Source organism: Vipera berus (genome assembly GCF_964194415.1).
Source record: "Vipera berus genome assembly, chromosome: 1".
NCBI classification, from domain to species: Eukaryota; Metazoa; Chordata; class Lepidosauria; order Squamata; family Viperidae; genus Vipera; species Vipera berus.
Genome location: NC_138202.1, coordinates 189,288,600 through 189,316,339, shown reverse-complemented (window position 1 = coordinate 189,316,339; position 27,740 = coordinate 189,288,600). Strand labels below are relative to the sequence as shown.

The 27,740-nt window shown below is 39.9% G+C and overlaps 1 protein-coding gene across 1 annotated transcript in view; it reads left to right on the top strand.

The window, feature by feature from the left end:
* The window catches only part of COL6A3 (collagen type VI alpha 3 chain), a 129,412-nt gene that overhangs the window by 92,091 nt on the left and 9,581 nt on the right, over positions 1-27,740 (top strand). The window contains 8 exon segments of the mRNA XM_081338786.1: positions 870-966; positions 1,708-2,403; positions 3,810-3,903; positions 7,016-7,068; positions 7,746-8,012; positions 11,026-11,121; positions 15,565-15,735; positions 15,850-15,900. Coding sequence (XP_081194912.1) covers positions 870-966; positions 1,708-2,403; positions 3,810-3,903; positions 7,016-7,068; positions 7,746-8,012; positions 11,026-11,121; positions 15,565-15,735; positions 15,850-15,900 — 1,525 coding nt within the window.

Genomic DNA, 27,740 nt, shown 5'->3' with positions numbered 1-27,740 from the left:
AACATAAAAAAACCTCTTTGTTAGAATATCATGTGGCAACTTTTATTTTTGAAACTATCCTTAGAAGGATTAAAAGGAAAATTCTCAGACAATGAGGGGAAACCTGCATAGGACAGTAATTTAGTGAAATGGCTTCCTAATTTGAATCAAGATAAGCACTTTTTTTCCAAAGATGCATGGTATCCCAGTTAAAATTGTTCCTACACAAATTGTTCATTTCATAGTGCAGTCACATTAATTGGATTTGAGAATTCATGCATGATCTAGTTTTTAAGGTGTTATTGTTGACCTCTCCCTCTCTCCATCTTTCTCATATTCTCTCCTATCTCTTCTACTACAGCTCAAGATAACAATATCATGATTGCTTCTCCATTTTATCATAATAATTTTGGAAACTAGTTGGGATTGTACTTAATTCAAAGCCACTTCATGAGTTTTGTGGCTAAGTATATACTATTAGTTTTTCACATCACATTTCTTGTGAATAAGTTGATATGGATGGTGATATGCCAATGAGTTGCAGTTGAGATTTCATTTCCAAGGCCCACATGTTGTGAGCCCTACACTCAGATGTTCTGGAGGTATAGTAGGAGATAAAGAATAGGCAAACTGTTTGTTGCCTAAAGTCCGAATTGGACCTTATGGCCAACTGCACATTCATGTTCAATCCTTCTCTCAATGATGCAGAAAGGTAGGTTTTGAATCTAAAAGATGAACAATTTACAGAAATATACTGAGATCTCTATCTATGTTCAAGTGGAATTAAGGAAATCTAACTCTTTCTTGATATATTTTAGAGACCCTGGACAATTTAACAAACTGTGTTCAGAATTCCATTGACTGCATGTTTCTCTTCTTGTTTTAATTAGATAAACAACACTGGTGGACAGGTTTTCACACTTACTGGTGGTGCTAGTCAACTGGCTGCAACTTTTAGGAAAGTGTTCACATGCCATATTTGTCTAGGTAAAATATATGACTTTTTTTTTACTTGAGTTATTTGTGTACTATGAGAAAATCAATTTGTAAGCAGTCTGGTTGAAGATTTTTGACAAATTAGAGGGAACCAAGGAATTTTTTTTGTTTGCTTTAAGCTCTGCCCTTGTAAGGGCCACATTGCAGTACCATAGACGGACCTGCCTTCTTTTCAACTTTGCATTAGGTCAGAATGCCTTATGAGGTTATGATCAGAAACCATTCTGGAACCAGCGGTTCAGTCTGAGCAGGCTTCAAGAATCTTGTGAACAATTGCATTTGTTTTTTGACTGTTATTAATGTTCCCTCTGTTTCTAATAGTGCTGTTTAAGGGACATTTTGTTTTTACATTTCTGTTCTCATGATCATTCACTACTGGGATTGCTTTGGTAGTGATGAAACCCAGATGAATTTTCAATTAGCCTCAGTAAAGCAATAGTACAATTTGCTCATAATGCAGTCATCCAATTGCCAAGTGCAATGGTCCCCATTGTAGTGGAAAATTTTATGGTGGAAAATTTTATGGGTCAGTCAAGGATTTTAGACTCACTCTAAACAAATCCCTAAATGTCTAAAGCATTTTTAAGTGCATAATTGGAAGCTACTAATATAGATGTTTTGGGTTTTGGTACAGTTGTAGAATTGTATATCTTGCTGTTTTTGTCCAACTGAAGGACAAAAAAGGGCACTGCAAATATTAATTATGTAACAATTATATATTTATTTGTCTAGATGTATGTGATCCTGATCCCAGCTGTGGTATCCAGAGGGGTAGCTTTGGCAGAGACAGACGGGCAGCTCCTACAGATGTTGACATTGATATAGCATTCATTGTGGATAGTTCTGAGAGTACCACTCCAATGCAGTTCAAAGAAATTAAAAGCTATATTTCATATATAGTAAACCAACTGGAAACTAGTTCTGATCCCAAGGTATCTCAGCATCATGCCAGGGTTGCTGTTGTCCAACATGCTCCCTTTGAGTTTCAATCCAACTCAAGCATATCTCCTGTCAAAGTTGAATTGTCACTCACAGATTATGGACCTAGGGACAAATTAACGGATTTCATTCAGAACCAAATGTCACAACTTTATGGAACACGGGCTGTGGCAACTGCAGTAGAATATACAATGAGGCATATTCTTGAAAGTGCACCAAATCCCAGAGATCACAAAGTCATTGTTTTGATGATGACAGGAGGCATTGAAAAGGAAGAACTTGAACGCCTTCAGGAAGTTATTGTAGAAGCTAAATGTAAAGGATATTTTTTTGTCATTATTGGCATTGGTAGGAATATTAATATTCCAAGTATCTACAGCTTGGCAAGTGAGCCTAATGATATCTTCTTCAAATATGCTGATAAGGCATCAGAACTTCATGAAGAACCATTGCTACATTTTGGAAGCCTCTTGCCATCCTTCATCAACAGTAAGTAGATGCGCTTAATCCATCAGTGAAAGGTATTGAGTGTAGAAGGGTTAGACAGAAGAGAACCTGAACCTGGGAGGGGAGCTTCCTTTTATAGTTTAGGGTGTAAGACTGTACAGTCAAAGAACAATGTTGCAAAAGAAACCTAAAACCACATATTTGACTGAGTACTTCAATCAGTACCTGTCCGTCCATTTGTCCATCCATCCATCCATCCATCCATCCATCCATCCAACAAACTTAGAAACCACACATTTCCCTCACAGAGGGACTCTGGGTGGAATACAAAATATTAAACCATAAAAACTATATATAAAATTTAAAAAGAGGCAAAGATAGTTTAAAATCAATGTTAATAATTGATTAAAAGATGGGGGGAGAGCTTTCAGAGCACTAACCATCTCCACAGCTGTGTGTTTTTCTGAGAGCCCCAAGCAAAACAGCAGAACCTGAAACATGGCAGTTTGGGATTGGATTAAGATGACTACATCAAATTAATTAGTCATATTTAAATAAGAAGTTTGCCAGCCAATTTGGATACTTTGATCCTACAATTGCAGTATCAGATGGATTTCTCTGAAAGGATTTCTGGATTTTGTGTTGATTAAAATAATTATTGTCAAGCTTGGAATAATTAATCCTGAGTAAACACAATTTGTATGCATCTTAGATGCTTCATAATTCCTAGTTCCTCTGTTATAGGTATTAACTTGAAAAAAAATTGTATCAGTATATTTGTATAAAGTGTCCTGTTTCCTATTTAAACAAATGGAAACCCTTTAATTCTACCTAAAGAAAAGGCCCATGCTTGCACAATCAACAATCTTTTTTCTTTTTTTTTGCTTTAAAAATTATTAACAAGTAACATTTAAAAATAGTAAGAAAAGGAGCATGCAGCTGTTTATTCAGACATATAATGGGTATACTTTGAAACAGCAAAACAAAAGCTGCACTTTATTTTTTGCTAGATTGATGCCAAAAAGAGAGCTCATGTAGGTTATTACTGTATATCTCTATAGTAATAATAGAGAAGATGTTGGAAAACGTCCAGCCAAGCAGTGGGGGTGGGGGTTGAGGGGAGGCCTCCATCACTGAATTAGGTTCAAGTTCTTGTGTGGCTGCAACAGATCCAGAACTAATTCCTCCCCCCACTGCCCCTTAAGCTCCATAGAGCCTTATCTATTTGTTCCCAGGCTGAGGATGGGAAATTCCCGTATAATAGGCAGAATATAATAAAGCAGCAAGCTTGAACTCTACACATGTGTGTCTGACTGCTTGTGCCTGACAGAATATTACTAAATCTAAATAAAATGTTAGAATGTTTAAATAAAGACATGGTTTATATTCCTATACTATGTTTGGGAAATGAGAATATATTTATTCAAAAATTCTCCTTTATGTTTTAGGTGAAAATGCCTTTTACTTGTCTCCAGATATCCGGAAAAAATGTGATTTGTTCCAGGGTGACCAGCCAATCAAAAAAAGTGGCCAAAAACAACTGTAAGTCTTTATCTTCATTTTCAGTGTCAGAAAGTAAATCCCCCCCCCCAATATCAAATTATGTGTGGGGGAATGAGACGCCTCACTTCATTATGCTTTTAATTTTTTGTCTCTGTTTTTTATTTTATTGATTGTATTGCAATTCCTTTGCTTGATTGTTGTGAGTCACCCAGTTATTATTAAATACAAATTTAATAAAATATTAAATTATTATTATTATACCTGTGGGAATTGAAGGGACAATAAATATGGGTTTAGAGCTGTTCCTTCTTATATGGGTATAAAGCAGTATCCCCACTTGATCCTGTCCTTGTCTCATCTTCAACCCTTAAGTTGTCTTTAATTGTATTTATCTGTGGTTAAAGCATTGTTTTCCCTTTCAAACCAATAGCATTCTATGATGGCTATAAGTTGTATAAAAACTGCTATGTTCTATGAGCACTCTATCAAAGATTAAGTTAGGTGACTAATAGTACATGAGAGCTCTTATTCTTCCTTTTTTTGTAATATATTTTATTGATTTTTTAAAAACATAAATCACTTAATAATTGGTGAACAGTGTGTTGTCTGGGTTATATTTGTAAAACAATCACTAACAATTGATTTCTATAATCCATAATCCACACAATAGTTTTAGTTGATTTCTTCTTTTCCCAAAATATCTTTTGCAAACATTGAGTTAATACAATTCTTATTGTTTTGATAGATCAGGGCTTTTCAACCAGTGGTACGGGTACCACCTGTGGTACATTGGCACCTGGCAGGTGGTACGCAACCATCCTAGAAAAGTGGTAGCTGGGGAGGGGAATGAGCTGAACCGGTGGCAGCACTGCACAAGCCTGAGTGAGAGATGGCTGGAGTTGCAGGGCTGTCAGGGCTCAGCGGAAGCGCCAGGATTAATGCTGCTTTCTGGCTGATCAGCGCTTCTTCAGGGCTGTGAAGGCTCAGTGGAAGTGCCAGGATCAGCACCAGGCTCTAGCTGGAGCTCGGCGCCGATCTTGGCACTTCTGCTGAGCCCTGAAGAAGCACCAATCAGCTGGAAAGCAGCACTGATCCTGGCACTTCTGCTGAGCCTAGAAAAAGTGCCGATCAGCTGGAATGTTACAGTATCTCCAGGGTCTTGTGATTTACATTCAGATGCTTGGTAACTGATTCATATTTATGATGGTCACAGTGTCCCAGGGTCATGTGAAGTGACCAAAACCTGCTGCAACCACCCAGCAGATGGGGGGGGAGAATAAAAACCAAACACTCCCACCCCACCCCTGCTGCCAATTGTCAGCAGAAATCCTCACAACAATGAAAACCTTGGACAGGAGGAAGAGCGCCACCGGGCAGGCAGGTGTCTTGCTTGGCTGTGGCTTGGGGGGCACTTTTTTCAGTGCCATTGTAACTTCAAACAGTCACTAAGCAAACTGTTGTAAGTTGAGGACTACCTATACTTCATCACTTTTTTCCTTTTTTGTTTTTCTTTTTGGTCATCAATTTTTGGCACCTTGCTAGGCGACTGGTGGTACTTGGATATTGCCATATCCTAAAAGTGGTACAATGAGTGAAAAGGTTGAAAACCCTGTGATAGATAACAATTAAATATATAATTTTTCACAATAGCTCTAAAAATAATAATCACATCAATATAATATTTCTTTTCTATCCAATCATTCTGGTTGCCTTATCATAGATCCTGTTACAGTCCTTATTTTAATTTGTTTCTCCCACCAAATTCTAGATATTCTTACTGGTTAAGATTTTCTCAAAAATTAATTACATTCAAGAATTTAACTCTATTTTTCCATATGAACCATCTCATACTTTTACATTTCTTAAGGAATAGATAAAAAAGTAGAAAAAAGAAAGAAAAGCAAGAGTAAAGAAGCATAAAAAATAACATACTACTTAAAATATATATCCCTCCTAAGCTAACATGTATTTATTTCCTAAATTTCTTATTCTTTTTAACCATAATTAAAAATATGTTTAATCTTTAAACATTCCATTTAATACATCTAATCATATGGTCCTTTAACTTTTATTCAAAACTTTTTTTAAGAAGAGACTGGATGATCATGTATCTGAAGGTTCTTCTGCTTGAGCAGGGGGCTGGACTAGAAGACCTCCAAGGTCCCTTCCAGCTCTATTCTGATTGATTGAATGAACTTTATCCTATGTAAAGAAAGAAAAAAGAAGGATGGTAAATTCCTAAATATAACCAATGCTTGTGAATTTGGCAACCTTTGCGATGCTGATCTTTTTTTTCCTAAAAAAACCCCACCCAAGCATTCAGCTTGGATATGGCAGAATGGGTCGTAGGAAGGAATAGTTGGATAGAGTCCTGGAGTCTGGCTCCCCCCATCCTTGCTGCTGTGGTTTATTTGTGGATATTTTACCTGTGTGGCTGATGATTTGCTGAAAAGGGAGAGCAGCAATTCTTAAGAATCAAGCAGATTATTTGTCCTTCAAATACTGCATAGGCATGATGAGAATAGCCCCATTTAGCATTGGGTTGGAATAGACTGAAGGGACATGAGATGGAGCAGCAATATAATTTGAAGAATGACTGGAGAGCTCTTTAACTCACCAACAGGAAAATGCTTCTTTTCCAGTCTTGATTACTTCAGCTTTCAAATTTCTACTCTGGTGGTCAACTGAATCAACTGAAAACCCCTCCTACATATCTGTTTGGGAAGCTACCACAGATAGCTTTTAAATCAGAGCAGTCACTTCACTGATGGTTGGAAATACAGTATCTTTAAGATGATCACTTGGTCTTTCAGATCTGAAGATGTATTCATAAATTAGAAAATATACTAGAAATATTCATATACACATATACTAGGAAATATCCCAGTCCAGAAAATCCCGTGTAGTTTCTGACCAAATTTACTTTTCAAGAACATCTTAGGGGCATCTTAGTAAAATTACCATCTTTTGGATAAAGTGGTGCAATAAATTTGCTAAAAACTCTAAAATGTTTTTGTTTAGAAAGGGACGTTAAGATTTTTTAAAAAGCTGCTGTCCTAAAGAACTCTACCAAACAAGCGCAAAAGACCTAAAAGTAACTTGATTATTTACATTTATATGCATATTCTTAACTATTTGTTTCTTCAATCAGAAATATTCCAAATAATGTTACTGTCACACCTGCTGTACCAGAAAAAACAGAAGGTAGGTACATTTTCCTACTATTGTTAAGCAGATCTAAATGTTTTACTTTACAATAATTTGCTATTTACTATTTTGTTTACAAAAGATTACTATGTTTAACTTCAAATACCATATCTTTGCTTCAGTAAAAGAGATGCATACGAAAAGAAGCCCTGCAGATTATATTTAAAAATAATAACTGGAAAAGCCGCAAGAAGCAATGGACAATATTTTTTTTTACAAAGGAAAACAGCTGGAAGTTTTCTCAGCAACTCTTTTCAATGGTTGCAGCTTCAGGAGATTAAAACAAAATAAAAAGATATTGTGGGTTTGTTTCCGTATGATTTTAAATGTAGCTTGTATTTAATGCATTTAATTACAGTCTCTTCTTGTGTTTTCTAACCCAAATTATGATCTTTTCATTTTCTGTGCCTATTAGCAGGCAGGTCTTAATCCTCTCCAGATTGCAAACAATACACACTCCCAGCCAGATTCAATGAAAGGTTCTAACATACTGGAATGTTCTTAGCTTATTATAGAGATTTTTTTTTCACCTCCCTTTTTGAGGGATTCTTGTGTTACTTACTCTAGGATCAGATAAGTTTTTATGACTTATATAAGTCTTATCCTGAACCTCCTTAAACCGCTGAATCTATTAATTTTGTCCTTTTATTAGTTTTTTTTCTTTTCTTCAACAGTGATTAAACATAATGGAGAAGTCCAGATAACTGAGATCACTGAAAATAGTGCTAAGCTGCATTGGATGATTCCTGAGCCTCAGAAAGTCTACGTGTATGACATCACAGTCACCTCAGCACATGACGGCTCCTTAGTTGTGAAGCTTAATTTAACTAGCAATGAAAGAGTCATTGGAGGTCTTCAGAGTGGACAAAAGTATCATGTTGCTATCACAGGCTACCATAATGCCCAGGCCAAAGCTACTTATAAGGAAACATTTAATACAAGTAAGTTATCTTGGGTTTTGGAATTAAATACATTGTTTTTTCTATCAATTTCGGATGTTGGACATATGAAGAAGCAAACCTAATAATAATGACATGTGCCTAATTAATGCTGTGCATTTGGGTCACATTTTTTTAAACAAGTTTATTGGTTTTTCAGTTAAAATCTACATATTTAGAAAGCATCATGGTGACTGGGTAGTCAGAGATTTAGTAACAGAGTTTTCAGTATATAATTCAGGTTACATTATCAAAACATCCTTCTCAATTTCCCTTAACATTTCATATAACCAGTTTAAACTAATAAATTTCTAGAAATAGCATGGTCAGTTAAAAAAATTGTCAATTCAATTTCATTGAAATATATCTATATCCTGTTATTAAATTTTACCTAATTTTGATTTTAATTATATTATTCAAATTTAGCCTTTAACATCCCAAATAATATTCACAACCCAATTTTTCCTTATTTCATTACTGCAAAAACTATAGCATCTAACATGTACACAGTGGCTGAGTAGCTATGTTCTACCTAATAAACATTGCCTGTTTCACATCCTAATACATCGCACGTTACTGACAGGACCACAGCCTATGTTGATCAATTTTAGCTAATTCTTAATTCTTAAATAGAATAATCAGACGTCTTTTAACATCAAATGTGGGATCTATAAACCAAATTTCCATTTTGTCAGTGCACAAATTATAATGTCTAAAATAAGCCTAATAGATACATAAACACATTCTAATTCTATCTCATAAACATTTTCTATTTTAGATCCTGATAGATCACTGATTACTAAAGGGATAGCCTTTAATGGTTCTCTAAGAACTCACTTTTTAAATCTAACTCTGGCTTTCTTTTTATGCCAATCAGGTTTCCAGACCAAGGCCTTTAAGTTGCCAGATAGGTCTCCCTTTGCTCCAATAAATATTATTTGAATCAAAGGAGGCCATCTAGCCATCAGTGATCCACAAAAACCAAACCATTTGTAGTCATTATGTTGTTGCCCTGTTAGTTCTAGTCTCTGTATTTGCTATAAAAACTTTATCTTCAGTTCGGTCTGGATTCCTCTTCCATCTGGGTTCATCTGCTTTAAGTAGAGAGTCTTATCCAGTTTTGTAATTAGTGCTTGGCTATCCAGGCTTTCAGGAAACTGTCTTTGTTGATCTTCCCCATCCTCTATGTTAGCATCACTATCTTGCACATAGTATACTTCTAAAGTTATAGGCTCTTTTGGTGGAGTCAAAAGTTGAGTATTAAGTTTTCCTATAGTTTGTTGTTGGTCCTTAAGATTATTTGTCATATTGATTGTTCCTTGTACTTTTAGAGTTGTCAGTTCTTTGAATAGAGTCAAATTTTTTGTATTAATTTTTTCAATATCTTGTTCTACCTTGTGTTCCTCTATCTCAGTAGTAATTTGTTCCAGTTTTGTTATATTCTGAGTTGTAAATTCTTTAGTTGAAGTCTGGGTTACAGCTTGTAATTCGGAGTCGGCACCTAAATTTTCCAGCCTGGAGATAAACATCTCAGAAACTTTATGGATTGTTTCTAATATAAGCTTATAGTCAAGCGAGGTTTGTGGCTGATCAGTCTCCATTTTGAAGTAGTGGTAAATAGTCCTTAGTGGAGGCTAATTTTTAAACAAAAGTCAGTAAATGTTCACCTCCACAAGCCTTGAGTTCACCTCCAGCTGTTTCAGGTTTTTATCTTTAGCTGATAATGTCAAGGGCAGTTCCAAAATAAACAGGTTTATTTGCCAAAAAGGCCACAAGATGTCCCCAGCATACTTAAAATCTTCTTCAGACAGAGTAAATTTATCAGTTTTGAGTACTTTTAAGTAGTTCTTTTCTCTCTTTTCTCCCTTTTTTTAATCAAATAGACAGAATAGCCAGTTTCTGTAAGGATAGGAGTTTTGGGTCACCAAAAATAGAAAGGAAGTAAGTTGAATTAAATAGTATTATTCTGTTCAAGGTTTTCTTTTTTCTCCCAGGGTGATCAAAAGCCGCCCTTAAGGAGGGTGGGGGAAAAAAAGCTCCCTTCCCTCTCTTCTCGCTGGGGGAAGCAAATTCAAGGAGCTTTTGGCAGGAAAAAGTAGACAATTAGGAAAGGAAGAAGGCAATTCTCATCCAGTTTTCAAGTGATTTGTTGTAATTTTGGCTTCGGCAGGAAACGGCTGAAATGATGGGCTATGGGAGTGGCTGATCCTTTATTCATCAGTTTGGAGAGTTGCTCCAAGCTGACGGGAGGGCCACCACGCTTCTACCGCTGACTGGAGAGACCTCTCCCCCGCTCATCACCCCTCCAGGGTGACTTTCGACCCCTTTATGGGGGTTCCCTGATGAAGAAATCCAGATGACGTCGGGAGCATTCCCTCACGCATCTGGTCGTGCCGAAAACCGGAACCGGAAACCCATTTGGGTCACATTTTTAAGCAGCACAATATGCTATAATGAGACATTCATTTGATATAGATTTTTAACAATATGAGAATAAGATAGTATTGTAACAATTTGATTAATATTGATTTGCGACTTCCAAGAATCTACTCAGAAGGAATAATCCTTTCTGCCTGCATTTTTATACTGCTCAAGCTTAATTTCTAGTGGGAAACATATTTCTGAATGAAGTTCCTGATTTGAGTATCACCTTTGTCAAGAACCATTTTATACTTCAGGCAAGTTTGCTCAAAATGTCTCTTTTAAAAAGAGCTCATAATAAGTAATCATAACTGGATTACTGGATATAGTCAGGTGTTGAAAATATTCAAAATATACACCTGTATATTTCTATAATATTTCCATGATTTTAATTGATTCCTAGGCACTGTGCTGGCTAAAATGATAATATTAAAACACACAATAGCTTTCTTGCTCTTTATGTATCATTACATACAAAGCTGAAGAAGTCTTGTGCGCAATGTCTCAATCAGGCTGGATGTAAGTAAAAAAGTTTATTGCAGTGATTTGAGTCTCCTGAGCCCACCCTCACAATTGCTTGGCTTTCTTTCTACAGAGACCATGCCCCCAGCCAAGGGCCCTTTAGCAGCAGCAGCAGCAGCAGCAACCAATGTAATGGTGAACACTGAACCTTTGGAAGTCCCTGAAAAAGGTGAGTCCAAGCTGTAAAAGATGTCAAAGGTGTGGGGAATAAAAGTTTGGGTGGATTAAACTAGCAGCCCCCGGTTCCCTGGAGAGAGGTTTTTACATGGACCGGAGGGGGCGTAGTTTCACATGCTGCCTGCATCTCAAGGATGGGGTTTTGCTTGTTTGCACAGCCCAGTTGCTGGCATGCCATGGACCAGTGCTGGTTCACAGACTGGGGGTTGGGGATCTCTATGTTTAACCTATATTCTAGACAGAACATTTTAAAGTGGCACCAACACAATATGCTACCTGAAATGAAGGATACTGGTTGATTTTTGTGGAACAGTAAAATATGTAAACTGAAGGGTGAACATAATGTGCCAAGGAACTTTTTATCCCAAAGTAAGTGGTAAGTAGATTCATGATCATGAACTGCAGATGTCCCACACTTTATACCAGAGTTTCCATTAGCTAGTGCCAGCAAGTACCGGTAGTACCATTATTGCTGATTCTGAGTAAAGTATGACAGGACTGTAGAAATTAAAGCTGGATTCTAATACAGGATGATTTTGAAAATTCCAGAAGAACTGAGAGGATGCTCAAATGAAATGTACCATATTGTGCATCTCTACTTAGTATGTATGTATGTATGTATGTATGTATGTATGTATGTATGTATGTACAGTATGTATGTCACATTGTATATCTGTCACATTGTCACATTGTATGAAAGCATGTGAAAAGGAAGAATGCCTGGTTTTGCACAGCCCTACAAGTCTTTCAGGGAAAAATGCTCACAACTGCACTTTTCACAGCTCCTATGACACCAGTAATGATAAGGCATTCTACAGCATTGCAAGGTTTAAAGCTTTAGGAAACTTGTAAATAAATTTAAAAAATCCTAGGAGCAGATTGCATTTCTTCTGTGATTATTGCTAGGTGTCAGGTGTAAGAGACTTGCTCAGCTGTCTTAACAATCTTCCCAAAAAACACCCATTGCTATTGTTCTAGTAGTGCTGTTCATTTGCATTTTAGAGGGCAAATGATGGCTCATGTCATGCAATTGTGTAGTACTTTCCAAAAAGATGCTTCAGAGTGCACATTGATATGAATGATATGAATCTTCAGTTCTTTCAAAGTAGCCATGACTTACTGTGCTGTTAGAGCAAGTAGTAGCTTTTAAGGGTTAAAAGCCATCTCTTAAGGAGACGGCTTTTAACCCTTAAAAGCTACTACTTGCTCTTAAAAGCTACTACTTGCTCTAACAGCACACTTACCTTGTGCTATGTCAATTGGCAGTTACATTGGGCAGCTGTGTGACAGACATCTGTTTTAAAGAGTTGCAGCCAGGCGCTGTGTTCATGTATCAAAGGTTCATTTTTTAATTACTTTCAAAGCCCTGCCAGCCCTAATAGAACACCAGTCATCCTAGCATAACATGTTTCTGGGGTAGTGGAAAATATATATTTTCTTATGGCTCATTGGAAAAGGCTGAGTTATGGGATGTTGTGTCACTGTAAAATCCTGTGCTCAATTCTTTGTCATGTGTCTTAGTTCAATTAATTATTTTTGTAACAAAGCATTAACAAATCACCGTGCTAAACTCCCTTATTAACAATATGTAGATAATTCACATTTGTTCTAAATGTGTGATTGTTGTGTTATTTTTGTTATAATAATTTTATGTTAATATGACAGGTATATGAAATTGTCATAATGTTAATGAAACCTCTGTTAAAATCAGTTTTTATTTTGCTGCCACTCTGATTTGCCTGCTCATAAATTTTTAAAATACTATGGTAGATAAACAATTTTACACAACTAAGATGGATTGAATTGATATTGGATTTGTAGTTTTTCAAAATCTGATGTTATCTTTACTGTTAATAGTCTTTGAACTTCCTTGTGCATTGTCCATTAACAGAAAAGATAGGCGTCACATAATTCTTTCACATTTCAAATGCAGGCATGTATTTTATTTTTCTTTGTTTTGGTTATTATTTCTGTTTTTTCTGTTGCATATTATGAATTCTAGCCAGACATTTCTAATAATGTTCATGATTGGGCTAGAACTCACATTTTTTTAAGCAAACTGCTGTAAGACCATATGAAAAAAAATACTAGGATTTCCTTTCATTCAGACTGATAACTGAAGGTTTGGTGAAAGGTACCAGATGTGTATCTTCATACAGGCTACCCAGCAGTGCTGTTTTGAATATGCTATCCTCTTTTATGAAGTTAATCATAGAAAAATGTAGAAAACTAAATCCTTATGAGAGATAAATTCTGAAAGACAACTTTGAAAACATTGAGATTTGCAAATATTCGGTTGGAAATTGGTGGAGATATCTTTTCCCCAGACATGGTAGTTTTTATATATTTGCATTACAAATTAATTTCTTTAATCATTTTCATCTTTGTTTGTCTAATTCTATCATTCTTGTCTTTTTAATGTGTATAATTGCACTTATTTTTCTGTTACCAATTTTCAGCATTTATGACACAGTTGTTGCAACACCAAACTGGTTTTTCAAAATCTCTTCTCCTCTAGTTTAACTTCTTTTCAACTATTCTTTTGCAAGAGAGCCATGTAAAATTCATGTAATAACGATAACCCTTTTCTTTTGGATCTATATTCACCCACAAAGGCTCCTAATGTGAGAAAATTCCCTGTAGTCACTTCATACTGTTCTGAAGATGCCATGACATGATTTTGGGTGCTTTCTCTGGTGAAAGCAGTAGGAAACTGTGCGTTTGTGTGTCTGTGCTGTGTGTTCATGTGTACTCTTCCAAATGGCTATGGGGACTGTTTCACTGAATAGCCCGTGTTTTTGAGACATGATAATGCCTTATTATGCAACCAAGAGGTAGAAATAAACTTCAGTGCAGATGTAGAAAGCAAAATATGAAGTAAGGACACAAAAGTTCCAAGTACAGGTAGTCCTTGACTTACAGCCATTTGTTTACTGACCATTTGAAGTTAAAATGGCCCTGAAAAAAGTGACATGACCATTTTTCACACTTATGATTGTAGCAGCATCCCCGTAGCCACATGATCAAAATTCGGACACTTGGCAACTGGCATGTATTTATGGCAGTTGCACCATCCCAGGGCCATGTGATCACCATGTGTAACCTTCCCAGATGGCTTTCAAAAAGCAAAGTTAGTGGGGGGAAGCCAGATTGTTTAATGACTGCATGGTCCACTTAACAACTGCAGTGATTTGCTTAAAACTGTGCAAAAGGGATGTAAAATGGGGCAGAATTCACTTAAAACCTGCCTTGCTTAGCAGCAAAGGTTTTGGGCTCACTTGTGATTGTAAGTCGAGGACTACCTGTAAGGTGAATAAAATTATTTTTAAAAAGAAATCCTATGACCAACTTCATTGAAAGAGCTGTTTTGTATACAGTATATTAGCTCCTAATTAATTATTATATGTATTTTTTAAAAAAACAAATATCTTTTTTCCTCTGAGCTTAGATTTAGATTACACCTTTGTCTAATTCTAACACAATTAAAGTCTTATTCAAACAGTCCTATCCCAACCTAAACCCTTCAAACAACTGCTACTCTGCTTTTCGTATTGGGAAGAGCCTGGGACTCTCAGCTTTTGCCAACCCATGAGACTCTAGGATTGTAAATTCAGTTTCCCTCTCCTAGCAAGAGGTGGTTACACATCAAATACTTTCAAAGTGTGATAGTGCCTCAGAAAGCACTCCCGGAACCCTTCAACAGTATACAAATTCACAGTGTAGCTTAATTCACACCTTGCAAGCTCTAGGTTGACAGACATGTCACATCTAGGTGGCCAGTTTGCCCTCAGTTGAGCAGTACAGCAAATGTTGACATCAGTACAGTACTGGCCCTTAACTGAGAAGGCCAACAAATCCAACTAAGTGGAAGGGAAGTAGAATAAAGGCTCCACAGGAAAAGATCTGGTTGTGTGCTGAAATTCACCTTCTACATCTAAGAAGGAACGGGTCTTGTAAGAAGGGTATTATTTGTACTTAGGGGAGGGTTGGCCATTGGTGATAAAATTAAGAACAGTATAATTTGGGGAAACAAGTATACAGTTCCAGTGCATTGGGAGATTTGCCACTACACCCTTTTTGCATTTTCCCCACTCTGCTTTTTATATTTCTGACTGCTCTTTTGCACTGGATTTGGCTAATGACTTAACAGAGCCCTGCAGAAATGTAGCACTTTGATGGCCCATCATGAAAGACATGAGCCAATAAAGTATTTACACGCATGCACTGGCTGCCTGGCATATTTGTGATTTTATTAGCAGTGCAAGGTTATTATTGTCAATATAGTTTCTCTAAAAATCATTACAAAGTTTGTATTCTACTTTCTTTTTGTTTGTTGAAAATGTTTTTTTTTGTTGGCATCTTGTGCCTGTTTTGAAGCTTTTAATACCTTCAGGATCATTTAACCTTTGCACATGTTGAAATTCAAATTTAACAGATCCTTGCTTACTGGACCTTGACATGGGCACGCAGTGCAAGGAGTATCAGGTTAAGTGGTTCTTTGACTACAAAAACAAGATCTGCACCCAGGTTTGGTATGGTGGGTGTGGCGGTAATGCCAATAGATTTGAGACAGAAGCTGACTGCATTAGCAGATGTGTGAAGCCATGTAAGTACTCAAATAGGATTAACCCATTTTGTACTTTCAATATTGTGAAACAAAGTTTCCAAGCAGAGGGAAAAAATAGTTTAAACACAAATTCCACACACTTTTTCTCTACAGCAGATGAGAAAGATATGCAGCTTCCTGTCCTTGAGAAAAGTCATTTGTCAGGTAAAGTCAGAAATGGAGAGGATTGTACTTTTGACCATTTGTCCTAAAACTGTGTCTTGGATGTTTGTCATGGCCATTGGCCAAAGATAACCATACAGTGTGCCTTCATGCTACTTTTCCACAATAATCATCCCATATTTTCTCTGTCTCTGTTTGCATGCAACCTTAATGCCTACCCACCCACCCACCCCCAATGTTGGTGTAAAAATGTTACAGAATGGAGCTAAAATTTATTCATTTCCCATATAGAGACGAAAGTCTCAGTTGCCGAAAAGTACTGTACTTCTTCAAGAATGGTAAACAAGTTTCAGATTCCATCATGGAGGAACTTCATAATGTAGTTTTATCTTGGTGGTAGGAAATAGTGCCTGCATCTGGGGTGCAAAAATCCAGAGGACCACAAGGTTGTAGCAAGGAGATTGGGTTGTTCTTTTTGCAGACTAAATGCATAGCAGCTTTTTGCACTCCCTTTTTATTTTTTTAATTGAAACTTTTTTCATTCTTTTTATTGTTTACCTATAGATTTAGAAGAGATATTTCATTGTTTTGGTAGACAATGTAGACATTCCTCACACTCGATCAGAACACTCACTTAAAATAATGCCATGGAAGTTTTCTCCATCCTGCCCTCCATAGAGAACCCGGAGCTAGCAGGAGTTCTGCAAACCCAAATACTTTCTTCCTAGACTACATCTCTAAAGAAGTCAGGATTTGGGCCAAAGGGAAAGTTCTTTAAAGAAATTTAAGAAGCAGATCCTATAGGTCATGTGAAGAGGATGGATAGAACTGATAGGTAGATGCAGTTGATTAGATGACAGAAAAGTTTTTATTTCTTGTATAGCATTAAGTTAAAACTTTGATTTAATGGACAAGGGGAATATCTACAATATCTAAATGTACATCAAATATGAATGTGCATTATTGATATAATCTATAGCATTTCCATACTTAAATCATTCACAATTGTTGTAAACTGACACAATGACATAAATGGAAGTAAATGACATTAAATATCCAAGAAGTTTTGTGTGAATGGATTGGGCTTCAGATGAATTTTTTTAGGAACACCCAAAAATGCAGGCCATCCCCAAAGTTACATAATCTTTTGTTGGCTAGTCCTGAAGTTATATATGCCTAACCAATAGCTATGTTTTCTTGAAAGTCTCATAGGACTGAGGGTGGAGGTGAGAGGTGCAGGGATAGGACTCCACAAACATTAAACCACTCACAATAAACAAGCAATCAGAATTTGGAGAATCTATTGTCAAGATACACAAGTATTGCTTTATAACCATTCTTAGTTATCTACAATATACAACAGCTGTTTTCTTCTTTTGGTTATCCATAGCTTCTTGAATTGTTACCCATAGTTATGGTGATTTAGTAATGTTAATTCTCTCTTGCATAGGCATTCTTTGAAACATCTGAAAATTGCCAATGTATACTGTGACATTAGGTTAATACTCTTTAGGACAGGGATTATGTAGGAATGGGTTGTGATGCAGAATTCCACAGAGTTCACTTAAGTCTCCATTATTTTTTATTTCCAAATAGTGGCTCTGGAAATACCAATCTCCCCATCTTTCCACCCACCCATACTTACCTGTCTGATCCTGCCATGGCATAATGCTAGTTGAGGGATGAGGTAGCATAACAGCTAGATAGCAAAATGTAATCTTGATATTCTGTATTAACAACTTCAAGTCAGAGCACCTAAAATATTCATTTTATTCATTTATTTATTCATTTTATATAATAATATATTATATAATAATATCTCTGCATTTTCTCAAATATTATTTTCTGAGCACATATCCTATATGCGGAAAGCCACTGCAAGTTTAAATCTCATCATCAGCAAAAGGGGCTAAGGAAAAATTCCAGCTTGCAATCCTAGAGCTCTTACATATCAGTGTCAATACTACTGAGCTAGCACATGTCAGTCAAAGTAACCAAGATTTAGAAGAGCCCATTAAAAAGATAAAATGAACATAGAAATGTATAAATGTTAAATATTAAGAAGATAAAAGTATACTTAGGTAATTCATTTTTTGCAGCAAACAAGTGAAAGAAATTTTGGCATAGTAAAATAAAAAGCTGAAAATGTATTGGAGAACAAGGCGAATGACAAACCTGGAGAAGTTCATGAAGGATAGTTACATTTCAGTGATCCCAAGGATACGCAATCACTTTTTTAGCAGTAATGTAAATTATTGAAGTGGGAATGGCAAAAGAATGAAATAAAAGATTTTTTTTAACACTATGAATGAATCAATTGGTCCTGGAAAAAATAAAGACCAATTGCCCCATTGAAGCTTTTTTAAAATTGGAACAAGCAGAAACACACATGTAGTGCATCTCATGTAAATGAATAAAGAATTTGAAAAAAACACAACAACATTAAATTTGGGGAATTTGAGGAAAGATGAGGAGGAAAAGATCAAGGAGATCCCTTGAATGACATTGGAAAAACTACGGATTGTTGTATGCCGGACACAAGTTGAGAAAACATGATTTGTCCATAGACCTCCCAGGATTGGGTCTCCTCTAGTTAACTAATTAGATCTTTCAATAGGGAGGCATAATTCTCTTTTGCACTACCCTATTTGGATTTTTCTGACCTTAATTTTGCCTGAAGTATTTTTCAAGCAAGGCGAAAATATACACCAAATAGCTAATTATTGAGCCACACCCACTAGTACAGCCACAAGAGATGGTTATTAAAAAAAATCTAAGTTTCTTCCATGAAACAGATCGAAAGGAGCCTGCAAATTAACCCTATTGAATCATTGTCCATTTTGTCTGAAAATATATTGATACAAATGTTCATTGTAACTTTATGAATACTTACTCTTAGTAAAATATTCTTTTGGTCTCTTTGCCATTGGTTTCAGAAATGTATTCAATAACATTTGTAATTAAGAGTCTATAGTGAATAGTCTCATCTATTTCACTGAAATCCAAATTTTTATACAAGATAATTCCCAGTCAGAATTAATCACAAACTTTATTCTTATCACAACACCACTCTTTTGAATGGTGGAATTTTTTAGCTGTTCAGTTAAAATTGGTGAAATAATAGGTGTTCCATGGTCTGTATCTCTTCTCCATAATATTAGGAGACCCAAAATTTGTTAATAACAAACCCACAAGATATCACAATGAGCTGAACAATACCCTTTAGCTATATAACAAACAATAATTTGCTCCACAAACTGTGCAGATACTTGATTGTTCATAGTTTTTTTAAAAAAAAATGTGTAGACTAAACTGTTGTGAGGAGAAAATGAAGCACTGGAGAACTGTTGCATCTTTTTTTAAGAAGACACTATATAATAATAACAAAGAAATAAATTTAGTTATATTTATTTCCACCCAGGCTCTAGGTTGTGCATGCTCATTATAGGCATCACAGCCGTAGTAACATAACTGGTCTCAACATTTACAGGACAGAAAGTGCACATGAAGAATTTACCCAGGAGGAAATTTCCAAGAAGGAAATTAAGAAGCAGAGCAAAAAAGGTAGCAAGAGAAGGTATGAGTAAAAGAAAAAAAATCTGAAATTAATTGGATCAAGGGAAATGTGTGTATTGAAAGGTGATAGCTAGCAATCATCCCTAAAACAGGCAAAGAGTTAACTAAATAGTAATAAAGTTCCTGCTTGTCATAAAGAAGACCTGAGCTCTGTTCTAATCAGAGTAAAAAACTTCTTCGCCAGATATGTGAATGTTTGAGCTCACTATGATCCAGCTTCATAATTTTGTCAAACATTTTGAAGTGAACTATTTTGTAATGTAATAAAATATAAAATATAATTAAAAAGTAATGGAGAAAAAGTGTTCACAATATTAGTTTATACAGAATAACAAAATTCCATGTCAAGCTCCCCCTGACCCTTCTTTTAGTAAGCAAATTAAAATAACAAAGCAATATCACAAAAATATAATTGTAAATGCTATTAAGTACTGATGAATAATAATAAACATCTGCTCTTCTTGAGTTTTCATCTCCCATTTGTCAAGATTTCTCAAAGATAGTGCATAAAGCAAATTTCTGTAGTTTCCTAGAAAGTAGTTCATTTGATTACTTGAATTTATTCAGGGTAAATAGGTATTTCCTTACTATGTTTCATTTATTTATTTTACATAACTATATGATGTCCTTTCTCAAATAGATCTAGCCAGTTTATAATATAACTATATAAATGTTAAAAGCCATACTGTAAATATTTTAACATCAGCAGCGTAAATCCATAAATAAATGTCATTTAAGGCTTTAAATATTCTTTCTAAAGGCTTTAGGCTTTAAGAAAGGCTTTAAATTTCTTCTTAAACTAAAAGAAACTTGTCTTGCTGCCAATGGCAATTTGTTTCACAAGATTCTCCATGGGGGTGGGGGAAAAATAGATTGCTGTCAGTATTGTATATGTTCAAGATGGAGTTTGCAAAAAGTGGCGAAGGGTGTAGCTCATTGTATGGGACTGAAATGGTTCTGGGCCAGCTGCAACTTCTAAAGCATCTTACAAGGCTGTCCCATAACAAATATACTGTGTTGTTGTTGTTGTTAGTTGCGAAGTCATGTCCGACCCATCGCGACCCTATGGACAACCTTCCTCCAGGCCTTCCTGTCCTCACACCTACTGCTTCAGTGACTCCATCCAGCCACCTCATTCTCTGTCGTCCCCTTCTTCTATTGCCCTCAATCTTTCCCAGCATTAGGCTCTTCTCCAGTGAATCCTTCCTTCTCATTAGGTGGCCAAAGTATTTGAGTTTTAGCTTCAGGATCTGGCCTTCTAAAGAGCAGTCAGGGTTGATCTCCTCTAGGACTGACCAGTTTGATCGCCTTGCAGTCCAAGGGACTCGCAGGAGTCTTCTCCAGCACCATAGTTCAAAGGCTTCAATTCTTTGGTGCTCAGCCTTTCTTATGGTCCAGCTTTCACTTCCATACATTGCAACTGGGAAGACCATAGCCTTGACTATACGCACTTTTGTTGACAGGGTGATGTCTCTGCTTTTTAGTGTGCTGTCTAGATTTGCCATGGCTTTCCTCCCAAGGAGCAAGCGTCTTTTAATTTCTTGGCTACAGTCCCCATCTGCAGTGATCTTGGAGCCCAGGAAAATAAAATCTGTCAGTACCTCCATTTCTTCCCCATCTATTTGCCAGGAATTGAGAGGGACAGATGCCATGATCTTGGTTTTCTTAATGTTTAGTTCTTAATGTTTAGTTTAGTTTAGTCAAGCCGAAATCTGGAATCCCCTCCCCTAAGCACATAGTATCAAGCACAGTTCCTCCCTCTGATTAACCATCATAAATCACATTCTCCAATTAGTTTGAATTATAAGCTTTCCCTCCTGTTTAACAACCTGCCAAATTCTTATCTCCTCTTATTACAAACAGTCTTGAGATACATTCTCCCTACTCCCCCCCAGCGTCCACTAATTCTAACTCTAAAAGTAACATACGAGTTAAAGAAAAAGGCTACATCTCCCTATGTTGTCAAGCAAGAACATCCGATGTTAGCAGCATTGACATCCGCCCCCCCTTACAAAAAGGATAGACCCTGTAGCATAATTAAAAGCCCATGTTAGGGACTATCTCTCAGTTTGTTGGGGTGTTGCTCACAGAACCTTTTGATGAGTCGGTCGGCTTTCACATCACTAGATTTCACTGAGTATCCCTTCCACTGTACTAGGTACTGCAATTTCCCTTTAAAAATGTTAGAACAGGGCTTTTCAACCAGTGGTACAGGTACCACCTGTGGTACATTGGCACCTGGCAGATAGTATGCGCCCATCCTAGAAAAGTGGTAGCGGGGGAGGGAAATGAGCTGAACTGGTGGCAGCACTGCACAAGCCTGAGCAAGAGATGGCTTGAGCTGCAGGGCTGTCAGGGCTCAGTGGAAGCACCAGGATCATCGCTTCGTCTCGAGACCCCCTCTACGGAGCCTGGTGGCGTTCCTGAGACCTGTGATGCCCGGATTAATTCTTTACAGCTCGGTGGTGCTCCGGAACGCCTTCCTGCTGCTTGGGGAGCCGCGTGTTGTTGGACTGACTATGAATCGCGGCTTGGAGCAGCGGGGGGGTGAAAATGCTGGAGTGGTGGAGATGTCGTCTGGCTGGTGTCCGAGATGGCTGACGGTGAAGGGAGTTGGCCTCTCTGACATGGTGACCTGGCCTGGTGGTGGAACGCGGACGCTGTTGCCTCGGACGTTTGTGAGGCAAAATTTAATCTCTGCGCCGCCAGAAAATGATTAGACCATGTTGTGGTTTCCTTCTTGACTGACTATCATCCGGTCTTTTTGCAACATGGAATTGACTTATACAATCGGAATCTCTCCTACCATTTTGTGACTATACCGGCTTATTAATCCTGATGTATTTTATAGATTCTTTTGCTCTAACTCCCTCCTCTTCTCCCCCCTCCCCTATAATGGAAGGTCCGGGTTATAACCACTGTGGGAGAGTGGTTAAGATTTTACATCTGCTGCCTCCCAGAGGTGAGAGCTCTGGGTGGTATTGCTCCCCCGGTTTTATGTACCAGGCTGCTCCCCGGCCTTGACCGCCGTGAGAGGGCGGGATTCGATCTGTTCTGGGGTTTCCCAGCTCTAGTGGCAGTGGAGCTGGGCTGGCTTTCTGGTCATTTGCCTTCGACTTATTTATTTTGAGATCCTCCCGTATCGATCTGGTCTGCCTTGCTGTCTTTTTTGTCGGACTTGTTTAATGATCATGCGTCTGACTTATTCTAGCACGGTCTTACACGCCCTCAGGGGGCCCCCCCCCATCCTGGGAGCAACCCGCCTTACTCTTTACACCTCCTCTTGATGAAGGGCCCAATTGTTGGGACCCTGAGAGATGGTTGGGCACGGGTAGGGGCCTCCGATATAAGCCAAATAAGAGGCCCCTGGTTAGTTTTTTGGTTAAATTTTTTAGGAGGTTAGGGAGGGGGTGGGAACTTCTTTTGGTTGTTCGGATATGGGGGGCAGTCCAGCAACCGTTGTTCAGGCCAGGGCCGGGATTGATCGCGGAGGGGAGGAGCGGGGGTCGGTTGCCCCCGGGGCTCCAGGGCAAGTCGTGGGATTGCCCATTCCCATGACGTTAGGGAATGGCAGCAGGTGCAGGAACAGAGGGCCGTATCGATCTCAGGGAAGGCCTCTCCGCTACTTGCAAGCGGTGAGGCGTTCCGACCCTCTTGTTCTGCCCCGAGGTCCCAGGAGTGAGGATGTGCAGCCTCCTGAGCTCCGGCTGGTGTACTTGAATGCCAGGTCTGTCGTCAATAAAGCTCCTCTCGTCCGTGACTTGGTCGAGTGTGAGCAGGCGGACCTGGCTTGCATCACGGAGACTTGGTTGGGCCCAGAGGGCGGTATTCCTCTGGCTGATCTTTGCCCACCAGGTTTCCGGGTGCTACACTGGCCTCGGGCTCAGGGTAGGGGTGGGGGAGTGGCCGTTGTTATGAGGGAGACCTTAGATCTGCGGGAGGCCACCGTTCCGCAGATAGTCGGGTGTGAGTCTCTTTTTGAGATGCGGCCCTGGTGCGCAGTTGGGCTTGCTGCTGGTGTACCTTTCGCCTAGTCACGCAGCAGCAGCCCTGCCTGAGCTTCTCGATGTCCTCTCTGGGTTGGTGGTTGAGTTCCCGAAACTTATAGTTTTGGGGGACTTCAATCTACCATCTCTGGGAGGATCATCTGAGTTGGCTGGGGAGTTCATGGCTTCCATGACGGCCATGGACCTGACGCAAGTAATTTCAGGACCGACTCATGAGGGAGGCCACACCCTTGACCTAGTTTTCCTATCTGGTCGGTGGTTAGATGATCTTGGTGGGGGCTCCCCAATTATTATGCCCCTGTCATGGACCGATCATCATCTCCTGCGGCTGGTCTTCCGTTTTGCTACCCCCCGCCGTGGGTGTGTGGAACCAGTTAGATGGTACCGCCCCAGATGCTTAATGGATCCCAAGAGGTTCCAGGCAGCGCTGGGGTCCCCACCTGCCTCCCCCACTCACAGCTCGGCAGATGCCTTAGTGGAAGCCTGGGAAAGGGCAGCCACTGAGGCTCTTGACCGAGTTGTACCCTTGCGGCCCCTGACCCGATGCAGATCCCGTCGAGCTCCATGGTTCTCCGCGGAGCTCCGGGAGATGAAGCGTCAGAGACGGGGCCTAGAGAGCGGTTGGAGGTCCAGCCGATCCGAATCCGACCGATTGCGACTAAGAACCTATATTAGGTCTTATCTCGCTGCGATAAGGGTGGCGAGGTCTAATCACTGAGGGATATCTGAGGGATATCTGAGGGATATCTGAGGGAACACCTGCTGCCGGCATCAAATGCCCTTCGCCCAGTGCGCTCCCACAGGGAGGGTCTGCTCAGGGTCCCGCCGGTAAGAGACTGCCGGCGGGTGACACCCAGGGATAGGGCCTTCTCGGTGGGAGCGCCTGCCCTCTGGAACCAGCTGCCGGTGGAGCTGAGAACTGCCCCCGACCTTCGATCATTCCGCCGGGGCCTGAAGACCTGGCTCTTTGAGCTCTCGGGCCCAGACTGAGGAGGAATTTTTAATTTGGGGTTCTTTTTAACTGACTACAGGGTTAATTTAATATTTTTTAATTTGGTTCTTAATTTTTGTATTTTGGATTTTTAATTCCCTGTAAACCGCCCTGAGTCCTCAGGGAATAGGGCGGTATATAAATATAACTAAATAAAATAAAATACCCTTATCGCGTCCACAGATAATCGCCCGGCCGCCCTGTTTAGGGTGACTCGCTCCCTCCTTAATCAAGAGGTGAGGGAGGAACCCTTGCAGGGTCGTGCCGAGGAGTTTAACCATTATCTGTCGGAAAAAATCGCTCGGATTCGGACCGGTCTGGACTCTGACTGGGCAGAGTCTGGCGATCAGGACACGGGCGGTCTTGTTGATATCACCTGGGAGGAGTTTGATTCTGTGACTCCGGAGGAAGTGGACAGGATTATGGGGAGGTTGAGCTCCACCACATGTTTATTGGACCCGTGCCCTTCCTGGCTGGTTTATGCAGCCCGGGAGAGGACACGCAGCTGGTTCCAAGCAGTTATATCAGCTTCTTTGAGTGAGGGTAGCTTCCCTGCCGTCTTGAAAGAGGCGGTGGTAAGGCCTCTCCTCAAGAAGCCTGCCTTGGACCCAGCTGTATTGAACAACTTTTGTCCAGTCTCCAACCTTCGCTTTCTTGCGAAGGTTGTTGAGAGTGTGGTGGCGCATCAGCTCCCTTTGGTCCTGGATGAAGCGGATTATTTCAGGCCCGGGCACAGCACGGAGACGGCATTGGTCGCGCTGGTGAATGATCTCTGGAGGGCTCGGGACAGGGGTCATTCCTCTGTTCTAGTCCTATTAGACCTCTCAGCGGCTTTCGATACCATCGACCATGGTATCCTGCTGCGGCGTCTCAGGGGATTGGGAGTGGGAGGCACGGTCTTACAGTGGTTCTCCTCCTATCTCCAGGGACGCTCGCAGTCGGTGTTGACAGGAGGGCAGAGGTCGACCGCGAGGTCTCTCGTTTGTGGAGTTCCTCAGGGGTCGGTCCTCTCGCCTCTCCTGTTCAACATCTACATGAAACCGCTGGGTGAGATCATTCGTGGCTTTGGAGTTGGGTATCATCAGTATGCTGATGATACCCAGCTTTTTCTTTCGACCCCAAACCACCCCAGTGATACCCTCAACGTGATGTCCCGTTGCCTGGAGGCGGTTCGGGTCTGGATGGGGAGGAACAGACTTCAACTCAACCCCGACAAGACCGAGTGGCTTTGCATACCTTCATCCCGGGTCTATTCGGATATTCCATCTCTCTCTATGGGGGGTGAATTATTACCCCCCGTAGATAGGGCTCGCAACTTGGGAGTCCTCCTAGATTCACGGCTTACCTTGGAAGATCACATGGTGGCTGTGACTAGGGGGGCTTTCGCCCAGGTTCGCCTGGTGCGCCAGTTGCGGCCCTATCTAAGCCGGGATGATTTATGCACGGTCACTCACGCGCTCGTGACCTCTCGTCTAGACTACTGCAACGCTCTCTACATGGGGCTTCCCTTGAGGACCACCCGGAGGCTCCAACTGGTACAGAATGCAGCCGCGAGAGTTGTGTTGGGAGTCTCCCGATACTCCCATGTCACACCTCTGCTCCGTGAGCTGCATTGGTTGCCAGTTGTCTTCCGGGTGAGATTCAAGGTGCTAGTAATGGTGTTTAAAGCCCTACATGGCAGGGGTCCGGAGTACCTTAGGGAACACCTGCTGCCGGCGTCTACTTCCCTCCGCCCTGTGCGTTCCCACAGAGAGGGCCTCCTCAGGGTGCCACCGGTCAGAGAATGTCGACTGGTGGCCCCCAGGGGGAGATCCTTCTCTGTGGGCGCCCCGGAGCTATGGAACCAGTTACCGGTTGAGCTCCGGACGGCGCCCGATCTTTGCTCCTTTCACCGCGATCTGAAAACATACTTGTTCGAGCAAGCCGGCCTGGCCTGAGGGGGGATTGGTGGGGTTTTTTACTATTTTTATTGGGGTTTTTTAGTATGTATTAACTGTATTTTTTTTAATTGGGCATGTATTTAATTACCTTTTATCTTTTGTAAATTTCTGTGTTTTATTCTTGCCCTGTACACCGCCCTGAGTCCTTCGGGAGAAGGGCGGTATAGAAATATTAATAAATTAAATTAAATTAAATTCTTCGGGACTGTCAGGGCTCAGCGGAAGTGCCAGGACCAGTGCCAGGCTCCAGCTGGAGCTCGGCACTGATCCTGGTGCTTCTGAGCCCAGAGGATTTGCTGATCAGCTGGAATGTTGCAGCATCTCCAGGGTCTTGTGATTTACATTCAGATGCTTGGCAACTGTTTCATATTTATGATGGTCACAGTGTCCCAGGGTCATGTGAAGTGACCAAAGCCTGCTTCAACCACCCAGAAGACAGGGGGAATAAAAACCTTGCTAGGTGATTGGTGGTACTCAGATGTTGCCATATCCTAAAAGTGGTACAATGGGTGAAAAGGTTGAAAAACCCTGGTCTAGAATCAAGAATACATTTTACTTCATAGTGAGTTTGACCCACCACCCGGGTGCCTTCTTAGGGGGAGGTCTTAAAGTGGATTCTCGTAAAGGTTTCAACAAGCTGCAATGAAATACAGGGTGAATTTCCCTCAAAATCTAGGGAGTTTCAATTCTACTGTGACTGGGTTGATGATCCTTATGATCAGGAAAGGCCCCAAGAATTTTGGTCCTAATTTCTTACTGGGTAATTTTAGGTGTAAATATTTGGTTGACAGATAAACCGTTTCCCCAACTTGGAATGTTCTTTGAGGGGCTCTCTTTTTATCTGCCTGCTTTTTATAAGTCTCAGAAGTCTTTTTAAAAGCAGCTTTCATGTTTCTCCAAACTTCTTCCCACCCCCTCACCCATTGATCAAGTATCTGGCAAGCGGAGGGCAACTGAAGGTATTCAGGTTTTGGGCTGAATTCTTTTCCTGTGGCTACCCTGAATGGCATGTAGCCGGTGCTGCTGTGAAAAGAATTATTGTAAGCCACCTCTGCAAAAGGGAGGAGGTCTGTCCAGTTTGTTTGTTGGTATGAAACATAATATCTGAGATATTGCTCCATCATCTTGTTAGCAGATTCTGCAGCCCCATTGGTAGCTGGATAGAAAGCAGATGATAGGCCTTGAGATGATCCAATTAATTTAAGAAAACTCCTCCAAAACCTCACTCTAAATTGCTCCCCCCTGTCTGAAATTATTCACTTAGGGGTGCCATGCAGCTGGTACATATGTTTCAGGAACAATTTAGTGAGTCATTGGGCCAATGGGAGTCCTTTGCAAGCAATGAAATGAGCCTGCTTTGAGAACAGG